The sequence below is a fragment of the Vanessa atalanta genome, chromosome Z (genome assembly GCF_905147765.1).
Source record: "Vanessa atalanta chromosome Z, ilVanAtal1.2, whole genome shotgun sequence".
In the NCBI taxonomy this organism is placed as follows: Eukaryota; Metazoa; Arthropoda; class Insecta; order Lepidoptera; family Nymphalidae; genus Vanessa; species Vanessa atalanta.
The window spans coordinates 4,659,545-4,680,987 of record NC_061902.1 but is presented as its reverse complement, the minus strand read 5'-3'; the positions used below and the strand labels follow the sequence as shown (position 1 = coordinate 4,680,987).

The window sequence follows — 21,443 nt, the reverse complement described above, 5'->3', positions numbered from 1 at the left end:
TTTTACTGACGTTGACGCAAGGTTTTAACAGCCCGTGTTGAGTGTAGCCACTGAAATGAAGTTGTAATGTTTAGTTTTGTCGTTTTCACACCGCGCTCGCCCGCAGGTCATTGAGCGTACCATCGTAAAGCCGATGCTGATTTGTGCCAAGTATTCGAATATAATTATGGAAAGACATCCTCAAATGCGATGTTAGTTTAATTCTTCGTGCATTTATTGCTCAATGTTCGTTTTGATTTATTATTATTTCATGAAATTTGTACGTTGCAGTGATCAATGCCACATGAATTATTAATCATATTTGTTTTATTTAATTTTTATTTTTGTCATCTTTAGAATACATATTTAGTTTAAAAACATTATTGTAATATTATTATTATTTTCATCGTTAAAACTAATCTAGGTAACTGTATAAAATTTACACGATTATGAAATTCTGTGCAGTAGACAAAAAAATCCAACACCTTGAGATAAAACAGGCGGACACGCGTTTGTTTACAACACATACATAGATTTAACGTGAATTATATTACTAATTTATGCTTTAGATAGTTCAGGTAGACAGTTACTTCCAACCATCTCGTTTTTTCGTAAATATAATTTTGATTTGTTACATTTTTTATAATCTGTGAAAAGACAAATGTGAACCGATTGTATTAATATTTCGCACATTTTTTAAATTAATTAAATGAATGAACTTTGCTTGAAATAACGAATTTTATATAGTCAATGAAAAGACGTTCAAATGCTTAAATGATCCTTTTGGAAAATGAGGTATTAAGTTTTCGACGCCAGATAGTTCCTAATTGTGCTTTCTTTCGATGAACGACTGAGAAAAATTAAAAATCGACGTGTTTCAAACATTTCGTCGACCTCCGTGGTCGAGTAGTGTGTACACCGGTTTTCATGGGTACGCTTACTCCGAGGTCCCGGGTTCGATTCCCGGCCGAGTCGATGTAGAAAAATTTCATTAGCTTTCTATGTTGTCTTGGGTCTGGATGTTTGTGGTACCGTCGTTACTTCTGATATCCATAACACAAGTGCTTTAGCTACTTACATTGGGATCAGAGTAATGTATGTGATGTTGTCCAATATTTATTTATTTATTTATTTATTTATTTATTTCGTTATCTCAGTATCTGTCACAGGGAAGTAAAGTAATATACAACGAAAAATGAAGATAAATATATTTTATAACCCATTCGTATAAAATGTCCGTATGCGTTCACGTCCACTTAATAAATCTCATCGCCTAATTTATATTTTATTTTGTTTGATACAAATATATGTGACATAATATATTTTGATACGGATGATATGTTTTATATAAGCACTAACTGCTCATCCGCGATCACAGAACCACCTACCGAGTCCTATATAAACTCAAAAACACACAAAAAAATCTTCGAAATCGGTACAGCTGTTCAGTTACTTACACAGGTACAAGTTTATTTAATGTCCTACCAGGTGATCCATTAAAAAAGGATTATTCGGTTAGTAAAAATAAAATGTATTTGTATTAAAAAAATATGACATGTGTCATACTATTGACTTCGTTTTTTTATCATTGTCCACATCGTCATCAAATAATGTTCGTTCTTATGGTCGATCAAGACATTTACCAACAGTCATCAGCCATTTTACGTCTGTGTTTTTTGTTGTTGTTGTGAAACGTCTATTTTTGTTCACACCTCGGGGTTTTGATACCTTGGTACGATTCGGGCTAAATCGTACGCCGTGACATTAAACGACGTGACGCTCTTTTATACCTATGCCTTCTTTTCTCCGATCGAGTGTGTGTACTGTACACGCAGAGAAAATATATTTAATTATTATCTTTTTTTTTTTTAAATTATTTAACACAATTTATTTAATGGATATCTTTAATTACAAATTCATTCAAAAAGTATCAATTTCGATGTTTCACTTCCGTCTAGTGATCCGTGACGGCTATGTTTTTTTAACTCTCACAATTCTCCTCAGACGTCTTGCCCGTGCCTTTGGCATGTCTTTTTGTTTCTATTGAGTTTAGAAGTTTAATTTGTCTGAATATTTTTATTTCTTGGTAGTATAACAATCAAAATTTAAGGATTATTGCTATAATTGACTTCCGTGATTTATTTTTCTTCCATATTGTTTATTGTCTTCCGTATGTTATTGATGTTTTACGTCTATCTTTACTCCAAGCTAGTTTTTATAGAATGTGGATATATTTTATCATTATTTTCATGTGTTTTCTATTCATTTTAGATAGGTATTAAAGTTAATCCTTCGCTAAAACCTTTGTTTTTTTTTATAGAGTTGAGAACTCGTCGAACAAAATAGTGGCTAGCTGGCTGGCTATAACATAGGCTCAAACATCAATTACATAGATACCGCAAAATTAAAAAAAATGAAAAACAAAAACAAAAAAAACTTTTAATTTGAAATAAATATACAGTTAATATTCTTTTTGCAAAAATAATATTCAAAAAAATTTCTGTTTATACATACTACTATTATTATATGGAGCATTCAATGAAATTTACATTACATCTCGTACCTAGTGATATATTACATTTGCAAAGGAAATTGCCATCAATTCTCTTATCGACAATCTTGTCATAATGAGCACCATATTTGCCTGTCAATTATACGAATATTTTGAACGTATACATTTATTTCGTGTTATGGTTTAGTTACGCATCAATTTTTTTTCTGCAAAAAATAAGTTTTAAATGCCGAGTGATTGTATGTTACACTGTACGTACGAATTATGCGTACCTAGTAGGATATTTTTTGTAATTTTATTCGCTTTCCGTTACCAGATTGCTGTTTAATCCTTGTTATTTGGACTTGTATTTAGCGGCGCTGAAATATGAAAATGGAATAAGATTAGTATTCAGTACCCAAAACACTGTTTGTTTTGCTAATTCCTTTTTACTAAAAAAAATTCTTTAAACCCTTATAAGTTAACTATTGGTAAGTCGGTATCCGTAAATAAAAGAGCCGAGATGGCCCAGTGGTTAGAACGCGTGCATCTTAACCGATGATTTCGGGTTCAAACCCAGGCAGGCACCACTGAAATTTCATGTGCTTAATTTGTGTTTATAATTCATCTCGTGCCCGGCGGTGAAGGAAAACATCGTGAGGAAATCTGCATGTGTCTAATTTCAATGAAATTCTGCCACATGTGTATTCCGCCAACCCGCATTGGAGCAGCGTGGTGGAATATGCTCCAAACCTTCTCCTCAAAGGGAGAGGAGGCCTTTATCCCAGCAGTGGGACATTTACGGGCTGCAAATGCTAAAAAAATAAAGATAATGATGCTTAAATCAAACTAGTACAAACACAATGAAAAACACTTATTCCTGAATTGTATGCTAAGTAATAAAGTGTTTAGTAATTACAATTTTATCCAATATTGAAGCAAATTGAAAATTGTTTTCTTTGTACACACACATTATGGAGGGTTAAATAAATAACTTAACAGGCCCTTTTAACAATTTCAGAAAATGTACGTGTAGTACAAAATCACCATGTTCTTTGGGTGGTTAGAAATCATTATATTTTTCCATCATACTTAAAGTCAGATACTAAAACTAAAATTTCCAATATGAACCCCATAGTTAATCAGATGGTTTTCCTTGTCTCGTGATATTTACCGATTAATAACGCAAATAATAATTCTATATATGAACACAATCACATCACCTATAACCCAATTTATCCGTTCATAAAAACGGCCACATCTAAAAATAAAAATAAAAAAAAAACGCTTCTCGAACACCTGAGCCATTGTTTACACGAAACCCGCATCTTAACTAAGATCTATTCTTTTACACGCGGGGGCGTATTATAATTAGCTTTATGTGTCGTTTTATTACATCCGACGTGCAAGTAACAGCTGCTGTGACGAACGTCATAATTTTACAGCCTATGACGGTGCACGTTATTATTCAGGTAACGATTACATGTTTATTAATAGCAGTACTTTGAATATTCACTTACTTGTAATCAATGCATCTGTGTGTATAATAGCCGCGTAAATCAGCTGTTGCGAGGTAAAAGACTAGAAGAAATCTATTTCAGAAATCTTTTTTAACAATTCATTCATACGAGTTTATAATTATGGAACGATTTCATCACCAACTTATTATGACGATTTCTTTGTCACGTATAAAAAACATTAAGCGCGAATTCAGAGAATATGTTTCTTGTATAGGATGATATTCTTTTTGTTCGTTACATCACAAAATATTGTCTATGTGTGCGTCATTAAATCGTGTTTGTATGCGAATCAGACGCATCAGTTTATTGGTTTAAATGAAACTTGATACGCTGAAGCTTTGATGTTTTATTCGAGCAATATAGTTTCCGAGAGGTTAGTTAGTACACGCGAACAAAATCAAAGACTGGCCACTCGTAGTATATATTTTTAAACGTCCATTACACTGTATCATATTATTACATAAACTTCAAAATAATTTAATACTACGAAAAACATTTCGATACAAAACATATGCTATTAAATTAATGTTTTATGTAAATATGCCAGATACGTCCGTATCTTAGTTAAAAATGTTCAGTGGTTGTGTAAATAATGTAATTACATAGCTGCATGAAAAATATATACAAATATACTGTTTTGATGTCGCATACAAGCATTATGCAAAATTTTATTCATCAACAACTGCAGTGCAGGAACGAAGGATATATTATGAACGACATAGCTTACATAGAGTAAGTTTTACTTTAGGCTACGATGCGCATCGTAGCGTTGCGGAAACCAATTTATAAATATCTAAGTTATTTTTTTCTTCTGGATATATATTATATCAGAAAAATAATCCACTGAGCAGTTAATCTCTAATCAGTTAAGCTCTGAAATGCAGAATTGGCTGTCACGGGACGCCGGATGTAAAATATTGAAATTGGTGATTCTTGAAACAATTTCTAATTAAGAAAATCTATAAATAAATATAGACTTTAATAAATAAAACATTTTTTTTTGCATTTCTAATAACGTTAAATAAATTATTTATGTATTATGCACATGCATGTAATGCAAGTTTGCCACAGCGATCAAAGGAATTACATTCGACTCAACGCTTCAATGGAATTTTAATTTGTCATCTCTTACAGGTCGAATTAGGTTCGCACATTACACAGTTATAAAGTTTGACAACTAACTGACATACTACATAAATTAATTTTTATCGAAAAGAGCTTTTCGGGCTACTTATAAACTTGGAACTCATGTATTTAACAAAGTAGAAACACTTATCATAGCGTTCCAATATTTTCATTAGAACATTTTGATAGTAACCAGAAGTTAAGGTAAACTTGTAATACCAAGTTTCTGATTCCACTAAGTCAATGCATCCGTCTAGGTGCAAGGTATTCGATTTTTGTAAAATACTTTTATGCAAAAGCTTATTATTTTACACAGTTTATATAGATAAAGCCAATTTATTCCAATGTTTAAAACTTTAGAATCTCTATCGAAGATAGTTGACGCCACGTAATTTTTACTTTTAATTTGTGTTTATAATTCATCTCGTCTTCAGCAAGTGGTCTACTACATGTGTATCAACCAATTCGGTTTGAAATAGCGTAATGGAATACGTTCCTTACCTTCTTCTCAAATGGTCTTAGCCCAGCAATGTGAAATAATATTTATGTATGTGAAACCTAAATTTAATTCATTTTTAAGTAAATAATATTAGATACCCTATTTTACTTCCTCAGTTTCAGTTCCTCGCTTCGTGAAGAGTTTTCATGATTTTTCAAAAGGAAAATAACAAACACTGTTGTAACATTTATTCGTATTATTGACTCGACTTCAAATTGGTCACGTAAGAAATGCCAATTCGTTCTTAGAGTGTCAAAGGAATTCCAAAGTGCAACTTTATATTAAATGTGCTTGTGCAATTTTGTTCGTTTGGAAAGAAGTGTACAATTTATGAAAGATTATCTTCAAAGGGTCAATATATACTGTTTGAATAAATTATATAAACTATTGCTAGGATACTGTATAAGTCTGTCTAATAACCTATCGTTGGTGATATGTTCTTGTTTGAATGGTGAGTGGGCCAGTGTAAGACAGGCACAAGTTAGCATGTTAGATGATTCGTTTATTGGTGCGGAAAGAACTTGTCAATCTTAACTAAATCGCAAATATTTTGCCGCCAACTCATGTGATTTTTATAATTTCGTGCCTGCCTGTAAAGGTAAACATCGCGAGAATACCTGTATCTTCCGACATTTGCAATGTGCTCCAGAAACCTTCTTCTCGAGAGGAGCGGAGGTCGTTGACCTGTAGTGGGATATTAACGATATGACTTTACTTTAGCTTCATACATTTTGCATTACATCTAAATACAAGATAATTTTCATTCAAAGGAAAATAAAATAAAGGTTAATGTTTACTAGCTAATAGCGCAATATAAATATTTATTGTACGTTCAGAGTTTATTGATCACTTCCAAACACATGGGCCATTAAAAATTCTAATTGGTTAATTGCTTGATACGAATTCCGGTGTGAAATGTGCAATTGTAATTTATACGTAGCATCATTATTTAAATAGTTACAATTGAGTTTTCGCTGCCAAATAAATTAAATCAGCGTATATAATATGTTTAAGTCGTATCAGTAAACCTAGTTCTTAAGAAACGAACTCGCTACACAATGCGACATTGATTTTAATAATTAATTATAAAATTTAGTATAGGTTATATTTTGATGCATATAAAACGCATACGATTTACGTAACCCCGAAAGTCGGTTTTGAATATTATACGAGTGATACAAAAGCGATTTTTATAGAAAGGCACTTGCTTTATTCAGGTATAGGACTAATAACCTATTTCCAATGTTTTTTTTCTGTATGTTATTATGAATGATGTCACGCCATGTCTATTTCCCTGTAGCCTCACATAAACGTTAAAATTTAAGACTTATATATTAAAAAAGTTTATACGATGTAAATTTCGATCCTTGATCGCCGATGCTAACAAGCAATGGATATTCAATAACGAAGTAATCTCATTTAGTATACGAACACCAGTTTTCTAAAGATTAAAAACAACTCATAAAGTTGTTGATAATTTGTAATTTGGTACTAATGATATAATTATATGTTATGTGGTGGTGATTGTAGAGCGATTAACAATTTTTATTGCGATATATTAAATTTCCTATGAAACTAAAAAGTGTTATTGAATTTCAAAGGCATAGAGAAAATTTTTTTTTTAAAGAACTCCGCTTTCGACTTTAATGTAGCGACATTTCTCTTGTATTTTTATTACCTGATGTGCAGGATATACCACTTTTATGCAACTGTGTAGATAAATGATGCCGTACCTAGCTGATAAGGCTTACCTACTTTTTATTCTATGAGGTAATAAATACGTTCATTCATTAATTTCTAAATCAATACAAATCAAAAGAAACCATTTCTTTGTTTCAAGTTTTATATTTTTATGTGAAATAATGTTCCGGTTTATATAATGGCGCCAAACGAAATATCATCGTCGATACAATTAAAAAAATCTCGGTTTCGGATTCAAGGTCGTGCTGATAAGAGTTTTTTGATTTTCTGTCAAAAGATTCTCATAGACAGTTGCATTCTCATCTCAATGTCGTTTTGGCAGATGTCCGTCCCATCAGACAAAGAGACAGGAAAGGAATAAAGAATGTGCACGTGTATTTGAGAAAAATTCTCGCAGTCAAATCTCCCGCGTAATTCATCAGCAGCCTGTAAATTTTCCCACTGCTGGGATAAAGGCCTCCTCTCCCTTTGAGGAGAAGGTTTGGAGCATATTCCACCACGCTGCTCCAATGCGGGTTGGCGAAATACACATGTGACAGAATTTCGTTGAAATTAGACACATGCAGGTTTCCTCACGATGTTTTCCTTCACCGCCGAGCACGAGATGAATTATTTATTTAACAAATTAAGCACATGAAAATTCAGTGGTGCCTGCCTGGGTTTGAACCCGAAATCATCGACTAAGATGCACGCGTTCTAACCACTGGGCCATCTCGCGTAATTAGATAGTATCTATTGAGTATGACAACTGTGGACAAAAACGGATAGGATATTACTTATTCCACTTATAAGTGGAACTATCATTGAAGTATTCAACAGATATCAATAGTATAATACATAATAATAATAGCATTTATCACTGCAACGAATGTGTTAATAATATTTTTCTAACTATATATATGCATAATTTATTCGATGTGAGCGCTATCTGATCATCAGAGCCGGTCTCAGAATGTGGTGCTTCGGAGTCATGTGCGGCTTCCACGTCTAAAGAGGAACCGAAGAACATTCAGAACAGACCAAAGCATTTGGATCTTCTGCCCCCACCACCGAGGAAGGAAGGGAAACGTATGTCACAGGTAATAAAACGCTGTTGGTTTTTGTTATAAGTGCTCGATCCTCTTCTAACATTCTTTGTTTAATATATGTTTGAAAGTTATAAAGCTTAACTGTAGTTTTACCTAACTAAGGCTAATGAAAATAATAATGTTTGCGTTTACTAAAAAAATTTTTTAAAGAATAGTAACACGACGACCTCCGTGGTCGAGTAATGTGTACACCGGTTTTCATGGGTACGCCACTCCGAGGTCCCGGGTTCGATTCCCGGCCGAGTCGATGTAGAAAAAGTTCATTAGTTTTCTATGTTGTCTTGGGTCTGGGTGTTTGTGGTACCGTCGTTACTTCTGATTTCCATAACACAAGTGCTTTAGCTACTTACATTGGGATCAGAATAATGTATGTGATGTTGTCCAATATAAAAGAAAAAAAAAAAAGTATTGTGCAATGAAATATTTCTATATACGAAATGTATATTATATTAATAAAAGAAACATTATTTCGTCGTAAAATTTTAACCTTTAGGGAGATCCATGATGGGAGTTTAAAACAAAAACTTTCATGTTTTTATTAAAGAATCAACTGTAGCAAAACAATCCTAGAATTCTTAAAAAAAATATATTTAAAAACATCACAGAATAATTTCATTACAATTAAAAAAATATATATTGTTTTGTTCGCACTCTGTGCTCACTTAAGTTAAATCCAATTTAGTTGAACAACTTTGCACAGTTATTTTTGTTACATTCAATGTCTTTTTCATAATACCACCAAAGATATTATGTTATCTGTAAGTTGAATATCTATAGAGAATAGTTAATTACGTTTTAGAACGAATTTCTACAACGCGACTTACAGTAGAGTGAACTGGCAAAAATAACGTAACTCAAGGAGAAAACCTTATATCCCTTCCTGGCGAACTTTCCCACTCTTTCTCTATCTATTTCTATATACGGTTATATATACAATTATTAATGCATTTTTTGTTATTTTTTAAATTCAAACGGGCCTTTTAATAACAATTTTCTATTTTGACATTTAATTATAATCCAATGTATTTGTTTCGTTGTGCGTGTTAAATATTTATTAATAATTGTACAGCGAAAGAAACTTCGACCCACCTGAGTGTCCGACATGGACATATTTTTTTACTCACTTTTTAAAGTATTGCCTTGTTTTGTATATTACCGAGAAATGTATTTCTTAAGATGGCGTCAAATATTCTACTAAGTGTTTGTTGCACTGAGTACTCTGTAATAAATGATACATTTGAGAGATTCCCGGAATAGAGTTATTTAAAGCATATTACGTGTAATTTATTGATGAGTGCATCAAATCAAACAAAATTATTGAGATTGTGGAAATGTACTCTTGAAAATATATTTCACTCAATATTTCAATTGTAATAAAAGTGTACGCTTTGCTTTATATTTTGTACAGTTTTTTAAAAGTTCATTTCTTAATCGCGTCGAAGAGTCGATTTATTTTAATAAAACTTAAACAATCGTTACATAAATATTAATTACAAACAAATTCCATAGATTTGATTTTTTAAACATTTCTTTCTGAAGGCTATTTAAATAATTATATGAGACTTCGATAGAGTCCACTAGCGAAACGGTCAAATCCAAAAGAATATTGTTTTCCCGAATAAAGTTGAATATTATCATGAATGAATGTGCACATTTGCTGATTTAATTATTATTAGTATTAAAAAAAAAACTAATTGCGATCTTCATATCAACAAATAATAAATCGAGTGCTAACTCATGAAGTCAACACCTAATATCAATACGAATGATTTATGATACCGACGTTCCGCTTACATTGATGGAAACGGAAAGAATTTTTATTAACTTTACGATATAATTTACATTTAGTTTACGGAGCAGTACATTCATTTGTATTTTAAATTTCGAACAACGAAAAAATTAAAATTTCTTACATACTAAAAATAAAAATATATATATTTGAATAAATAAATCACTTATTATAATTAATTATTTAAAAATTTTGCAATTAAATATTATTAAAAAATATATCATTTATTTTATCTGTCGTGTCTTTTAATCTGTTGATCTGACTATCTTTTCGCGTACCACGCGAATAAATAAATCTATTTCAAGCTAACGCAGAATAAAAAGTAGGCTAAGTTGTAGATTTTATTCAAGATAAATTAAAAATACTTTTTTATTTTATCAAATTTTATACTATAAATATAAATTAATGCAATACAGTAATCAGATGGGACTACGGGACTACTTTTAACGAAGCATCATAAAAAAGTTAATATCAATGCTCTCGTAAATAATGTTACAAAATATATATCAAACTTAAAAAAAAAAAATTTGCACGCCATAATTATCATAGCGTAACTTGTTAAATGATAAAAATGATAAATGTTTTTAATAATCTCCAAAGCTTTTAATGAGACTATTACTTTTTATCGGTTTAATTAATTATATAATTCAACTCCTAAAAGCATGAACGGTTGGTAAAATTAATGGAAAACAATCAAAAAGGTCCTATTGTTGAATTTTGATCAGAATTTTCAAAGGAATAATAAATTCAGTGTTACATGAATCTGTGTCTAAAGTACAATATATTATACACTCAAACATATTTTTGCGTCAGAAAAAGATTGTTTTATAACGCTACACATATAACCGTCTCACAAAAAATCGACCTTGAAATTTCAATGTCATCACGCTCAAAAACTGTTAGGTGTGAAGTATTACTTCGGAAATATGATATAATTTATGCGAGAAATTAGGTGAAAGATAGCATAGAATAAAAATAGAGACAATATCGGTTGTGGAAATAGAATACTCGTAATGATCTCTCCCCACACCCACATCGAATCCGAGAAGCGTGACGATAAATCAAAACTATAATAATATCATCGACCTGGTAATAATACTTCTACGATCTCTTGCTCTTTGACGCATTAGTGACGTATGTATGGTAGTAGCGAATAGTGAACGCGATGATATTAAAATGGTTGTAAACGATGACAGAAGTGGAATTATTCCGAAGTTCTTTATTCGAATTATTTTGTATTCTAATTTCAAAAATGAATACGCGTTTCCTTTAAAAAAAAACAGTTCTTTTTTTAAATTATTTTACCACATAAATAGGCCTAGGTGGTTCAATTAATTAATATATTCTCTTTAATAAAAGTCAATATTTAGTATTCTTTACTTATATAAACACAACAATTTTATGGAGTAATTCTTAGTAAATGATCATAATCGGTGGACTTTGTGCAAGTCCGTCTTTGTATGTACCAGCCAAACAGCAAAACTTAGTATCATTTTATACAACTACAGACATATTAGTTCCTAATTTTGGTCGCTCATTTTAAGGAATACTTATTGTTTCTTAAGGGGCCAATTTCTATTTAGCGGTCGTCACGACACTTTCCATAAATGCCCCATTTGCCAATCCATTTTTATATCCATTATTATATTTAATAAATATATAAAGCACCGTCTATACGCCACTAAGAAGCGTTTGTTGTTCTACATTGTTACTCTTCTAACTCCTGATCTTTAACTATCAGGAATATATAACATTTATAATAATTATGACATTTAAAGGATTAGCACTCAAAATAGAGTCTTACCGTAAGTGTTACCAAAATATATACAATATTTAAAATAAGTGTTATTTGTATTTATCAATATAAGGAATAAACTTGGCATATAAATACAAACATTTCTTTAAAAAAAGTTTGTAATATTGGAGTACGCTTAAATATACTTTAATTGAAAAGAACGCTCACTTTTCAGTATTCTATTTATAAAAATGAAGTCAACGTAAAATAAATTAAATCCTTATATATTATATATAATTTGCGTTCTTAGTACACAATTTAACAAATATTTTGGTCACTGAGCTTCCGTCTATATACACGGCCACTTTACCCGAAAGTACTTCAAAGAAGTATTTATTGACAATGCCTCATTCACAGACACGTGGAAGATCCCTAATCAAATCTGGCAATACATCAACATTCTACGTCAGAATTTGATTGTACAGTATTATGTCAGGAAAATAAGAATGACGTCAAATGCGTTTAATGCATCTGCGCGATTAAATGAAAGCTATCGTGACACCTCTTCGCTGGTTAAGCCTACATTTATAATTGAGTTCTTTGTGTAAAAAAGACGTCGTAATCACTAAGCTCCTAAATAACATCGGGTCTATCACACAATTCATGAATAGAGTTTACCAAGTCAACCTATATAAGCGAGGCGTATTATATAATATAAACAAAATAAAATATTTAAATTTAACTCTTATTTCATTTGTTTAAAGCTTCATTTTGCTTGGAACAATTTATGAACTCACGCAGTTTCTATATTCCCCTTACAGAGCCAGTAGGGAAGATTACAGTTTTTTTTATTATTAATTTAAAAATTAAATAGAACAAATAGCACAATCTTTGTCATAAAAAATTGACCCACTGAAAATAAATAGTTACTGTAAGCGGATACGATTTAATAAAATATTTATTATCTATTTCATTATTAGGATGTTAAAAAAACACATTTTATCATATAACGTCAAACAAGAATTAAAAAAAAAAACTGTGTGTTATTATGAATAAATTACTTTAATTTATTATTTTTTGAAAGTAATATGCGTATTTGAGGTAAATATAGAACTATTATTTTTATTTATATTATCAGTTTTCAGATATGCGTCTTTTGTTTTGCAAATGGCGAAATATATTAAGGAATTAATGAAATCACAAAACAACTGCAATATTGATAATAATCTGTGCCGATATTATTTGTATTTGTTATTACTGTTTATTTTCATAATGTTTTTTAAGCTGCATGCGATTTTTTTTTAATAAATGTGATTAAATTTAGCGTAATCATATTTTAATGATTTCTTCATTTTTTTTTATGTGTTTGTTATACGAAACATTGTATAATTGTATATGTAAAACATTACATAACTTGTATAGCTAATCTATCAACAACAATAAGAATATAATAGACTAAGATTGGAATTTAGTTAATTTTTCTGGTTGACGATCAGCTCCGCTTACACCGTAAATAATTGTCATAATAATTTTCGATAGAAATACGTTAGTGACGAAATGAGATGTTGTATCACGCCTTCGTCAAAATGTAAATAAAGTTGGTTTATTAAAACGTCTCCTCCCTGTAACTTTCAGGGATTGTAAAATCTTTGTTCAGAAAATCAGATTTAAAGTATATAATTTAGTCATCACATTTTCTACTGTCTACAGCAATACTCAGTAGTTTTGTTCCGCTTTAAAGGGAAAATCTGCCAGTGTAATTCCAGTCGTAATAACGTATCTTAAGGTTGATGACGCATTGACGACGTATGAGATAGTTAATATTTCTTGCAGTGTTCCTTATTATCGATAGTATTTATCAGTGTCTACTAATTTTGAATTAAATAAAAAAGTCAATAAAGTAAATTTTGTTTCAGCACACGAATACTGTTCCGAGCATCAATCTGCCGGATTTGCCGGAATGCGTGACCAAAGTAGAGATGGCGAACATGCCGGAGGGAGATTTGGCAACACCGCTCAGCGCCCAACATCAATTACAACTGCTGCGCGAGCGGCTTGAGCAACAAGCACAACAGACACAGGCAGCGGTCGCGCAACTGCTTCTGTTGCGTGATCAGCTTGCCGCGGAGCAAGCAGCGCGTTGCGAGGCCCAAGTAAGCTATACAATACATTATATTAATCACATGTATTTTATACAACAAGCACATCACAATCGTGCACGTACGTGGATTGCATACAAGCTCTGCTACGTGACTAGTTCGTCGTGAAGTAAGCACGCCGCAAGGGTTATGAATAATCCAGGATTATTAAATACGTTCTTTTTTATCGAATTTAAATTAAACGTATGCAAAATATTTAAAAAAATAAACTTCAGTTAACAATGTCCGTATTTTTTCTAATGATACACGAATTTTAGTTAATATTACGCCGATAATATAATTGCGAGAGGCGCGCCTTCGTGCGTGATTAGATCTATACGTTACCGTAAAATTGTAAATATCTTTAGATTATAATCTTTATCCCGCTTTTAAATAACACGTGCAAACTGTGAGATAAATGAGTAATGCCAAAAATATTAATGTTTTTATATTTAATGTCTATTTGCAATATACAAACAGGCGTTTAAATGAGTTTTTTTTTTAATATTAATAGCTATTCTAAAGAAACGGTGATTCTGTGGAAACAACATTAGTCGCAAGTGTTGCCTTGCGTGACAACTTTACTAATTCGCTTGTGAACCCGAATGTAATGTTCCGTTTTATAAAAATATATAAAATTAATCAGAGCACGTTGAAAGTGAACGTTAAGAAAATATTTATTTTAACTCTTGTTAACGACTTCAATTAATGTCGTTTTTAATAAAAACGACAGTGTTAATAAAACCGAATGAAATAATAAAAAATAAAAGTAATTATATTACGGGCCATAAAATGTTAATATTTTACTCTGTAAAGTTCTTAATGGTGTTTAGACTTATATTTTTTCATTACTTAGCCGGCAGACACTGTCGTGTGGATAGATCTTAACCTAAAATCGCCGATTTTACATATTATGGTCAACATTTTAGTATTTTTAATTCATGTAGTGATTGACGAAGGAAAACTTCGTCACGTGTAAATAAATTATTTGTAAACAGCGTGGCTCGTCAAGCTCATCCTCAGAGGAAGATGTGTCTTTTGTCCAGCAATGGGATATTTACAGTCTCATACTTAATTCCAATTTTAAATATTATTTTTTTCCAGGCCCGTACTCATCAATTGTTGGTTCACAATAAAGAACTATTGGAGCATATTGCTGCACTCGTCGCACACTTGCAAGAAAAAGAGAAGGGTAATGGAAATAGTCAATCAATCAGTCGGCCAATCAGCGCTCAGCAACTGACACTTTTGCCACAGGTGCGTATCAAATAACATTTTAATTTATTTTACCGAAATTGCATCCCAGGAGTTTTTGTTACGTTTTAGTTGCATGTACGTGGTACGCAGCAGTTTTATTTGCATTTATTTTTTGTTCTTTAAATTAACCAATTTAGGATATTTTTTTTGCATTTCAAAAATTATATTAATAAATTTCAATTTTCATGTCATTTTTAAGTCTGTATTGTGATATTCGATATAAAGTTATTTGAAATGAACTACAATAATAGCTAAATTACCATAATGGTATTTTTGCCCTTATAGCGGAATAAAAAAATTGTGCGTTTTAATTTTATGTATAGTACCTATATATGTACGTTTTGAGTAGAACAGACCTGTCCGAATATCCTTCACGGTTAATCGTGGTAGATTTTAGTAAAACTCAATTTAGAATTTTAAATATTTTTTTTTTTTTGCATACGTGCTACGACGATTAGATATATTTCATTCAAAAAAATTAAAGGGTTAACACAGATAACAAAATGTTTTTGAAAATAAGTCTACTTTTTTTATTTATGTGTTTGCTTATAACCGTTTTTTTTTATTTGAACACAATTTGTTTTCATTTGTTATGCTATGTTGTAATATGTATTGATATAGTATTATCTTTGTTTCTTTGTTCAATGTATTTCAAAATAATACCGTCAATAACCATAAAGACCTATACGCCTAGTAAACAAGCCTTACATTTAGTATGATATTTTTATTATGTTGCGTGGTATTATGTGACCTTTTAGAATTCGCGGTATTATAAGTGTTATCAGTTGTCAACGAACCAATAAATAAAATGATAAAAAAATAGATTAGGATCTATGGTTTGACGGTGTTGTTTTGTTTTTTTTTTTTTTTATTTGAGTGCTCATAATTTAGCTTTACAAATTGATTATTTAACAATGTACAACAAAATATCAATTTCAAATATCCTTAATGACCGCGTCCTTATCGGGTAATGACTTTACATTTTTAATTTTTATTAATTGTATTAATTAAAATTCCTAAGTCTTGTAAATGTTTCAGAGCTAAATTTGTAAATAACAAACAAGTTACACTAATGGAACAACAAATACTTAGTAAACTTAATAGAACAGTTTTTAAAGATCGAGTTTAAAATTATAATATTTCTGCTTTTTCTTTTTAACTGTTTCTTAAATTTATAATGAACTTGTAGTCTGAGTTCCATAACACGTTCTGTGCTTCGTATCATTACGCTTTTTATTTAGCATGTGTTTTGTTATTAACTGTTGTAGTAATTTTGTTGTCTTAGAAAAATATAAAACAATATAGCATAAAATTAATTCTAAAATACACGCAGAAATCTGGAGGCAACGAAACGATGAAATCTGCCGCCTGTAATGGGAACTGTCAACCAAATAATAACGACGCGCTGATCAACTTCTTCACTCAAAATAACAAAGTAACTCAGAACGTTGAAAACAACAACATAAATTTTTCACCTTTCTGTCTCTCCCCGACGACGCCAGACAAGCCAAATGGACCCAACTCCGCGCCCAACTTCGGGAGCATGACTAATGAACAGATTCAAAATTACTTGATATCGAAATTCCAGGATATGAATTTCACCAATGTCACTGATATGAATACGAGCCCCAATAAGCAGTTTTACCAAAATTGTAACGCGTTCCCGCATATTCCACCTCTGGCTAACCACTACAGTAATTCTGATCTGGTAAGCCTATTAAATCACCAAGCTTATAAGGACAAGTTCAGTTCAAGCGATGAATTCGCGATGGCCCAAGCGATGAGTATTGGTCAATCTCAGAATTCTTTATACAGCACCAGCCATACCACGTCCAAAGACTCTTCACCCGACGACATAAGCTCAGATGACGGCATACCATTCATAATGCCACTGTCGCATAACGGAACTTTGACTGCTACCGGAAATGATGGCCGTGTACGGCTCATTGTGCCCGTGAGCCCTTCAGAGAGTACATCGGAAGTCGGAGAAACCCAAGCTGAAGCTAAGGGTAGTCTAGGTGCAACCCTAAAAGTACCAGGAGCTGAACATTCTCTAGCGCCAGCGGCACCGATCACTCGCTCAACCAGCGAGAAAGTTCCAAACAGGAGCGAAATGATGACGGCCTTGCGATCTCAATGGACGAGGCATACCACGAAATAAATGAATTATTTCAACCAACTAGAGTCCAGTTACCTACGTTAAATTTAAGTTATTATAAGTTGGCCCACTCGTTTTTATTTTATAACCTATTCATCTGTTCTTTTGTAAAACTAGTAAACACGAATGTGCCACACTAATATACCCAACTAATGGTCGTTCGTAAGAATAGATTGTAACCCAGTTTACATATCAAATTAAATCTAGTCCGAATCTTATTTGAATACGTTTGTATTCATTACATATCTTCGTCATATCGAAATCAGATGTAATTTAGTTTTTATGAGCAACATTTATTAGAATATTATTGGAGCCACATTGGTATTTACGGGCTATATATTTTTATTAATAACCCAATATGTGTGTCTTTGGAAAAGACAATACTTTAAAATTTCTTATAGCTGATCTTATTTACGCATAAAATGCGAAAAAATGATTAACACGTCAAAATAAAATATCAACCGTACAGCAAACTTCACACTTTGTAGCAACAAAGAGAATTTATCATCCATAGAACACATTTCTTGTCACTTGTCAGTTATGGCTAAAATAAGAAAATCTGTACTTGTATTGCACAGCAATTTTAAGAAAACGTGCCAATGTTTTATAAAATATTTACAATTATACTAATATTTAAAAAAAAAAAACTATTTTAGAAAATACGTATACTTCATATCGGCCAAGATATCCTACGCTTTCTAATTGACACCTGCATCTCTCGAATAGTAAATCAGTCAATCTCAATGTGTAGATTTTGTGTAATAACGGATAAAATTAATCAATATATCTGTGTCTAGTCAGCGTTAAACTATTTATAACATTTAACGTATATAGCAATAGAATTCAATGTTTTAAGAATTTTCATCTACAAAGGTCAGCTCAAATCTGGTAAGACATGTTTGAAATGTAGGGAACAAGTATATTGTATATCCTGGCTTCGGTTTTGGAATAAATTCGAAATAAGAAATCGTTAAAGATTTTTGATATTTGAAAATTTGTTGCTTTGTTGGAAAACGATCCGTATGGACAAATATGAATTGAGCTCTCCTTCTATCAAAATATTTATTCGATGTCTAATACTGGTAATGATTATATTGTATTTCAGCAATGCTATTCTTTAAAAAACAAGTATGACACTCGATACTCGATCTGAATTACAACGTAAGGCGACAGATGATGATAGGCAATTTTGATGCATATGTCCTTATTCATAAAAAATAAGACGTATATTGTAGACAATGTCGCATACTACTTTTTTAATTACCATAATTGAGTTCTTCGTCGAGTTTCGAGTTTGTTCTTATAATGGGACGACCCACACATAAATATGTGTAATATTTATATAATTTTATGAAAGTATTTGAAAAATTCCAAACAAAAAGATATCAGAGACGAGTATATGCACTTAAAACAGGTATATTATTGGTGTTAACTCAGTATTCTGGTTATAGGGATTCTAATATAAGAATATTGTCTTTGAGATATTAAAAATATTTTTATTAAATAAAAAATTGTAAAGCTAAGTCTACATTGATGTTTTAATCAAACGAAGATTAATTTTGGTTTAGAGTTTTAATGGTTTAACGATTGTGTCATAATATTTTTTTATAATGTAGTATTCTGTAAAAATAAATTCGTAACTCACTGCAAATCACGAACATGACATGGCAGAATGTAATACGACATCGACTATAAAAAATATAAAATTTATCGGACACACGTATTCAAATAGCATTGATATGCTATTTGAATACGTGTGTACGATGATTCGTAAGTCGATTTTCAACATTTCACGAGTGAGATACGAATGAATTTATACAGAATGAACGCAGGAATGAAAATTTAATAAAAATAATATCGTTTGGTATATATGGCTCTTTATATTAATTACATAATTACATATTTTGTATAAATTCAAACTAAAACGTTCTCCGATTTTTTTATTAGTACCGATTGAAAATACATTAAGTATATCATTTATTAAAAATAAGAAAATATCAATGTAGACTCAACTAAACACTATTTATGTAATATCTAAAGATATACATTTTTAAAATATACGCTCTCATTGTTCTCATAATTATAATTGTGTCAAAAATATTGTTAATGTCAGTTATGTCAAAATCTCATCTAATGGAATATAAATGTTTTAGTATGTTACAGCAAACACATAAATGGATATTAGATAATAAATAAAAGATAGACTAGTGATGTTCACTGTGGTACCTTTATTTATGCTTCTTATAATTAAAAAAAAACCTTTGCGTCAGGTTGTTCCTCTCCAAAGTTAAAGAATGAAATTTATTAGACCTTGAAACTACATTGCTTGCTCACCCAGAAAAAAAAAAGTAATAATAGTTGATTTTTTTTACAGCGTTCTATAGAATGAAATTATTAAGAATAGCTAATTATTGCTATAAAGGAAATAATATAATATTTTTTTTTATTTCTTAGACTCAAGGTCAAAAGTATTTATTTCTCATGCATCAATCTCATGAAAACTTCTGAATGTATCGGTATGGAACTATCACCAATCGACGCGGAATCGTCCGTAGGCGTAATTTTTTTGTTAATCCTTTACATTTTTGGTAGAAATCAGCTAGTTATGAATAAGATCCGAAAATGTGTATTCACTACTATTCTAGTTGCGTGGTAGAATAACTTAAAAACACTCAACAACAACAACAACAACAACACTCTCTCCTCTTCTTTGCTCAATAGTAATTCTTTCCAAGTACTTTTTTGTATTATGTATCTAAACTTATACGGTTGTCTCTTTCTAATGTAAAGGATTTTTAAATAAAATTACGTCTTTTTTTCATCTTTTCACAAAGGATTAAGTAACAATAATAATTTTAGTTATTTTCTATTAACTAAATGAAATTAAGGTCGAATTTTTCAAAATATTTGTATTTTTAATTTCGAAATAATTTGTCGCAAAATAAATTGGGGTGTTAGAGAATAATTAATGAAAGTAAAAAAAAAACCGTAAGTCCACTTTTAAAGCATGTCTGAAACGACTTTATCACCAAGAGGTCGACGAGTGAATAATTAATAAAAAGTCTCGGAATTTCTCTTAAGATATATTTTTTTACTAAAATATAAAACTTTTTTCATGTTAAACAAAAGCAATAGAGATTTAAATTTAAAAAAAAAATTGTGCATTTTATCGTTGAAAATGCTACAAAGTTAATTAAATTGTTATATTGAATGAATAAGTCATTTCAGACAACGACCTTATAAAACAGGTTTTATCAAAGATTGCATTCAATTAAAATGTTTGTAAAAATGTAAAGGCACTCTTGGACGTAAATTTTAAACATGTGCTCAATATTTGTTTATAATTTAAATTCGAACTCGCCTAGTAAAACATAGAACGCAAGGAAGCCTTTATACAGGATAAACTCCAAACTTTTATCTCAAACTAAGTATAAGGGGCCTTTATTCTGTATTTGGGCAATAACATGCTGTTAATAGAGAGATTATATAGAATTACCCTAAGAATTTGAATTTTCGATTTATTATTTATTCCTTGAAGTCTCGGATGGTCTAGATTAATCACAGTAAGTACCAGACATGAACTTTATTATAAATCGACGTATTAAAGAACTGCGTTAAAATTGTCTGACATTTATGCGGATAAATGATGCGAAGTATCTATAATCTACGAGTTTAATATTAATTTAAACGAATATAAATATTGACGGTTGCGTGTCAATGCATGTACTCTTATATAAAGTTTGTACGGAAAACATTACCGAATTTGGAAGAAATCGTGACATTGATGGCAAAATTAATATTTAAAACTGTACCGTACGTACAGTCAGCAAATGTTTTTTTTTGAGCAAAAAAAACGTTCACACGTCTCCTGAAGACGCATTCTCTAAGAAGAAATTCATGTCAGAATGTGATCTGTAGCATTGACTATCTATCATAATGGTATATTACCGTAATTCGGCTATC

General features: G+C 30.9%; 1 protein-coding gene across 3 annotated transcripts in view; it reads left to right on the top strand.

Moving 5' to 3' along the window:
• Window positions 1-21,443, top strand: part of LOC125075986 (carboxyl-terminal PDZ ligand of neuronal nitric oxide synthase protein) — a 201,237-nt gene that overhangs the window by 174,372 nt on the left and 5,422 nt on the right. For 2 of the 3 annotated variants that reach the window (XM_047687899.1, XM_047687898.1), the window contains 4 exons: window positions 8,255-8,394; window positions 13,844-14,080; window positions 15,170-15,322; window positions 16,656-19,339. In XM_047687899.1, coding sequence (XP_047543855.1) covers window positions 8,255-8,394; window positions 13,844-14,080; window positions 15,170-15,322; window positions 16,656-17,483 — 1,358 coding nt within the window. In that variant the 3' untranslated portion in view covers window positions 17,484-19,339. Of the gene's footprint in view, window positions 1-8,254; window positions 8,395-13,843; window positions 14,081-15,169; window positions 15,323-16,655; window positions 19,340-21,443 lie in introns of those variants that run through there. The other variant, XM_047687900.1, reaches the window with a different exon arrangement.